This window comes from Oryzias melastigma, linkage group LG12, assembly GCF_002922805.2.
Source record: "Oryzias melastigma strain HK-1 linkage group LG12, ASM292280v2, whole genome shotgun sequence".
Taxonomy (NCBI): Eukaryota; Metazoa; Chordata; class Actinopteri; order Beloniformes; family Adrianichthyidae; genus Oryzias; species Oryzias melastigma.
In genome coordinates, this window is record NC_050523.1 from 3,495,995 (window position 1) to 3,502,053 (window position 6,059).

A 6,059-nucleotide genomic window follows, 5' to 3' on the forward strand; every position below is an offset into this window, starting at 1 on the left:
AAAGATGGGGAGTAAGCTTTTCCAAATGAGCTAGTTAGCTGTTAGCCACCATTAGCATAATGCTAGAACTAAAGGTTTTTATTTATTTGAGCCAACTTGTTCTGAATATTACATAATTTCGTCTGTTGCTTTAATCCAATTCCCAATTTGAAATTAAATGATCAAACTGCTTAAAACCAACTTTTATTTTTACTAAAGGAAGTTGTCATTACCTCTACAAGTGTTTATTTGATCTGAAGCTCCGCCCCCCATCAAAGCTCATTCTGGCTCAGAAAAGCAGCGTTCTGGATAGTCTGCACCGTTTGTCAAGCGCCCGATCTGGAAGCCATCAGGCAGCTTGTTTGGTTTAAGCCTGGTTTGTGGTGATGGGGTGGGAGGGGTTTGGGGGGTTGTGGTCCAGAGAGTCGGGAACATCTACGACTGTCGAACACATAAACACCCAGTTTAATGATATAATAGATATCCAGGTGAACGGAGTCGATAGAGGAACCTCCTGTTGTGTTTGTTTCTAAAGAACAATGAGGGAGGGGGTCAATTTAAGTGACACAAGAGGCATAAAACCATAAAGTTCCCAAAAAACAAGGTTTAAATCTCATTTACTAATAATTTCTAACGACATTTAGTTCAGTGATGTCCTTTTCTGCTCATGGGTCATGGCTCAGTGAGGATCATTGAGTATGTGCTGTTAGACAGAGATGTTTTATGTCTCATAGCTGCAAAGAAACATAAAGTATTTGATCTTTTATGTTCTATTTTGACTGCAGGGTCAAATTGACCCAAACAGAAGCTTTGCAACATGAACATTTAGTTTACAAATATATTAACTGAACCATTTGTATCTCAAAGTAAAGAAAATGCTTTAATATAAATCCTTTTTACATTTTTAATATTTCAAACGGGTCAATTTGACCCAGAATCTAACGAGAGTTAAATGTACGTTAGGTCAATTTAAAAAGTGAACATTTATTAGTATAAATATACACATCCAAAAAATCTATAGAATCATAGTTGCAAGTATTATTTCATTTTTGACCCTTTTAGCTTTTTTTATGGCCTCCAGCTCAAATTGACATGTATGAACACGTAGGTAGGTCCACATATATACAGTATATTTTAACTGAATTCACTGTATTTTATATGTTGATTAGACTAAATAAACCTAAAAAGAAATTTCAAAGTGCAAATATTTATTTTTAGATTTATTTAAAATGGCTCAGGATGACCTAGAACACAATAGGGTTAAATGGGCCCGGGTCAATTTTTCTCATGGCACATTCAGTGATGCAAGAGTCCGTCCATCCATTCATCTTCTTCCACTTATCTGGGACCGGGTCGCGGGGGCAGCAGTCGAAGCAAAAATGTCCAGACTTCCCTCTCCCCGGTCACTTCCTCCAGCTTCTCTGGGGGGACCCCGAGGCGTTCCCAGACCAGCCAAGAGACGTACTCTCTCCAGCATGTCTTGGGTCTTCCCCGGGGCCTCCGCCCAGTAAGACATGTCCAGAATACCTCTCCAGGGAGACGTCCAGATCAGATGCCCAATCCACCTCTGGCTCCTCTACATGTGGAGGAGAAGCGGCTCTACTCCGAGCTCTCTCCGGGTGACTGAGCGTCTCCCTCTATCTCTAAGGGAGCGTCCAGTCACCCTCCGGAGAAAACTCATTTCAGCTGCTTGTAAATGGTGTAAACTTGTATAGCGCTTTCTACCCTCCTTCGAAGGCCCAAAGCGCTTCAGTCACAGACCCATTCACACACACATTCACACTGGTGGCGGTTCCACTGCCGAACACTAGCAGCCAACCTCCCATCAGAGGCAATTTGGGAGTGGGTGTCTTGCCCAAGGACACTTCAACACATGGCGGGAATCGAACCCACAATCTTCCAATCAGGAGTCGACCGCCCTACCACAGCTCCACGGCTGTCCCTTGTAGTCGGGATGTCGTTCTTTAGGTCATGACCCAGAGCTCATGACCACAGGTGACTACTGGAATGAAGATCTAGCGGTAAATTGAGAGTTTCACTTTTTGGCTCAGCTCTCTCCTCACCACAACAGACCGGTACAACGTCCGTATAGTGACAGACCGTCTGTTGATCTCACGCTCTGATCTTCCCTCACTTATGAACGAGACCCCAAGATATTTAAACTCCTCCATCTGAGGCGGGAACACTCCACCAAGGGCAAACTACCTTTCTCCAGTCGAGAACCATGGCCTCAGACTTAACGTTCATACAGAGACCGGACAGCCCTCAGTAAGGCTCCCCAAACTCCCAGAGTACACAGGACACCATGGGGAAGTGGTCAAACGCCTTCTCCAAATCCACAAAACACATATGGACTGGATGAGCGAACTCCCACGAACCCTCCAGCACCCTGAAGAGGGTGTAGAGCTGGTCCACCGTTCCACGACAAGACCTGTTGTTCTTGGATCTGAGGTTCAACTATCCTCCGTTAAAAAGGTATATTTCACCATTAACTTCCTTACTAACCATTTCAAAGAATATTCAGTTCAGTTATCTCCTTTCCTGCTCACTGATCATGGCTCAATGCGAATACATGAGCACGTGCACACATTTAACCCTTGTGCTCTCTTATGGGGTCCAGATGACCCAAGCTTTACATTGGCGTGTTATCCATGCCATGACAAATGTGGATGAAGGTGGACAGGATTTCATGTCTACCATGGACACCAGTGAAAATAAAAAATCATTTGGGGAAAAAAACTGTCTTGTGGGGTCCAGATGACCCCACTCAATGTCAATATATCTAGGATACCACAAGGTTACAGGCATGTGAGTGTGAGACAGGTGTTTTCGTTGCAAAGAAGCAAATAGTCTTTGATTTTTCAGACTCTTTTTAGCTTTTAGTTTGACTCCCGGGTCAAAATGACCCTAATTTGACTCCTGGGTCAAATTGACCCAAACAGTAACTTTGTAATGGAAACATGTAGGGTTTTTATTTAATACCTATTTACTAATACTTTTTTTTTTTTTAAGATTTTTACATTAATCAAGGGTCAATTTGACCCAGAACATAACAGGAGGGTTAAGTTGAATGTTTCTAGTTATGGGTGTTCATGATTTAACACACAGAGGCCAGACTGACGTCCTTCAACACAAAAACTCAACCCGGCGTCCTCATCTTCCCTTCTCTTTATTTGTTTGACAGAAACAAACGAGAACAGACAGCACAGTATCTACCACCTTGGCACGCACTCCCTGAAAACACACAATACTACACAACAGCAATACTTCATTTATTGATTCATCGCTCAGTCCGTGTCTGCGCAGATCACTGGAAGGAGAACCAGAAACGGGTTTCTCTTCCTTCACGTCCTCCTGAAGAATTCTTTCCACAGATACATTTCAAAGGTCTACAAACACGTTAGTCGCTCAGACGGTACATTCTGTAAGCTTTATAAAAAAACTATCCCCTCTGCGCTGAAGGAAGGCTGCTTATTCTGACTGAATAGTGGTTCCTTTGCCGAGTGAATCCTCACACGTGGCAGTCCGAAGATCCGCGGGTCGTGGTCTGGCAGCGAGAAACACCAGTGCTTTTCCAGAGTGGCAAGAGTGACGCCGTGGATGGAGCTCGCCATCGAAACCGTGCACAAAACACATGGAATCACATTTATTTACAGAGCGTGTGGTGACAGACGATCACAGACGCAGCACCTCCTGTGTCAGAGTAAAAACGGCTTGGCACTCGAAGATTTCTCCCACATAAACACAGGACAGAGACGAAAAGTTTTAGTGGTAAACAACACGACGGGGTAGGTCTGCTCTTGCCCCGCCCCCTGCCTCCATCCCAGTCTCTTCCAGGCCTCAGAGGAGGCAAATCAGGCTCTTGCCCTCCTCGATCTCCTCCTGAACTTTGTCGCTGGACGTGGCGATCTCGGCCTGAGCTGAGAAGACGGCGCAGATGAAGGTGAGCAGGGTGCCGCCCATTGCAGTGTAGAAGGCCCAGCCCATGGAGCAGAGGCCGGTGCGGTACGGCGCCGAGTCAGGACCGCAGTACAGCTGGACTTTGTCGGAACCCCAGCCAGCGGGGTACAGCATCAGACCCAGAATCAGGAAGAGACCTGGCAGCAGAGACAGAGAGGGAGTGTTAACAACAAGGGCGCCCCCTACAGGCCACACTGGTTATAGTTCCAGAAACAAAGCCTCAGCTTTACTCAGTTTATACAGTCACAAATACAACCACCACCGCATGATGGGAGACATCAGCACAATCTTTAAGAAACCATGATTTTTTATTTTTACTAGCGTGGTCATGAATGTAGCAGTCAGGGAATTTGAGTATCTAAAGAAGATTTGATGCATTCATTTATTTTCATTTTTATGGCTGAAATCAAATAAAAGTTTTGAGGCTCGACAGAAAATAAATCTCAGTAATTTAAATGACATCTAAAAAAGTTACTGGCTGCAACCGGAAAGGAGAAAAAAAATATGTTGTGGCTGTTTATCATCTGTTAACACTTTAATATCTATAAATTATTATTAATATATATATTTAAAATTTAGTCTGGAAAAAACAGTGAACATTTATGTTGTAAAATATTACTCAAAATTCATGAATAAGGTTTTTTTTTTAAAGAAAAAGTAATATATTACTTGTGAATAATTATTTAATTACAACACTGTTAAAGTCCAAAGCTGATAAAAAATAAACAGCCTACATTTTTTCCATTTTATTTCCAATCTGATTCTGAAGGAAGTTTTATTTTGGAAATCTCTCAGATTCTCTTCACCAAATCCAACTCATTCTTGACGCATGTTACGTGAGAAAAACCAATCCACTACTTTCTTAAAGCGGCGGCACCGACTGTTAAAAGTTAGCAAAGTTAACAAAAAGCAAACATTTTTTGGCAGAAAAGAGGAAATTTAGACTTCAAAATAAAAGAAAGCTGCATTTAACAGACCAAAACCAGGAGTCTTTATCCTAAATGAGGATTTATTGTGACCATAATAATAATGCAGAATATTCAGCGAGAGGCTGTCAGATGTTACGAGAATTTTTATGTTTTTATTTAGAAAATATCAGTTTAATTGACTTTTTTTTTTACATTTATCGATCTGAATTTTAAGGTACGATGGATAAATATTACTTTTTTTTAATATTTGTCCATCGTACCTTAAAAATCGGACGACGTTGAAGTTTACGTCTAATTTAGTTGCTTCCACCAACAGTTATTGGTTAAAGGAAAATCTATACCACATTTTACTGCTTCCTAAAATAAATCTAGTAAACAAATAAAGTTTAAAGCAGCTGCAGATATTTACAGACTGAAGATAATTTTTTCTCTCAAAAACTGGACAATCTTGTTTGACTTAAACCGATCCACGGCCTGAAAAAGACCAGAGGCCGTTCTGGAGGATTTCTGGGTCAGAAACAAAGAAAAACCCAGCAGGAGTTGGAGCCGACAGGAAAGAACGACCCAAACTTCATGGAGGATCAACAGGAAAAGGTAGCCGGTGGATGGATGGTCAGACGTTCCCGCCTGGCCCCCGGCGCCCTGAAAGACGGGGGCGTTTCCTGCTCTCTCTCTCTCTCTTCGTCCACATTAGCAGAGTTCATGGGGTCACATGAGGATGGCGCGTCCAATCCAGGCTCAGGAGGAAACCTTTACAACAACAGCGCCGTTTCCACCAACACTCCTCCATGAAAGCGAGGAGGTGAAGCTGGTTCTCTCTCGGCTAATCTCTCTTCCTCTCTCCTCACTTCCTTTCTTTCTCCTGAAACACCCGATATCGCATTAAACAAGGAAATGAAAACTAGGTCATAAATTCTTTCCACATGTTGCTGCCCCAGCGTCCAGACAGGCTCTGGTGATGGATTGAAGGCATGGCTTTAATTCCCAACACCCCACCCCCTTCCCCCCTCCACCTTAAACCTCCTAAGCTCATTTTCCCTCCGAGCTCCACCCGATTCCACCCTCCCTGCCCCGGCTCCTTTCTTCTGTGACCTCCCCGCTGTCAGTCCACCCACAACAATCCATCTGAGAGCTGCATCCTCACCACCGGCTCCACCCGTCATCTCCACCCGTCACCTCCACCCGTCACCT

At 43.4% G+C, this 6,059-nt stretch overlaps 1 protein-coding gene across 4 annotated transcripts in view; it reads right to left on the reverse strand.

Moving 5' to 3' along the window:
* Window positions 1-2,975: 2,975 nt before the first annotated feature.
* Window positions 2,976-6,059, reverse strand: part of lhfpl2a (LHFPL tetraspan subfamily member 2a) — a 47,402-nt gene continuing 44,318 nt past the window's right edge. For all 4 annotated transcript variants that reach the window (XM_024298742.2, XM_024298740.2, XM_036214628.1 and 1 more), the window contains one exon: window positions 2,976-4,076. In XM_024298742.2, coding sequence (XP_024154510.1) covers window positions 3,820-4,076 — 257 coding nt within the window. In that variant the 3' untranslated portion in view covers window positions 2,976-3,819. The remainder of the gene's footprint in view (window positions 4,077-6,059) is intronic.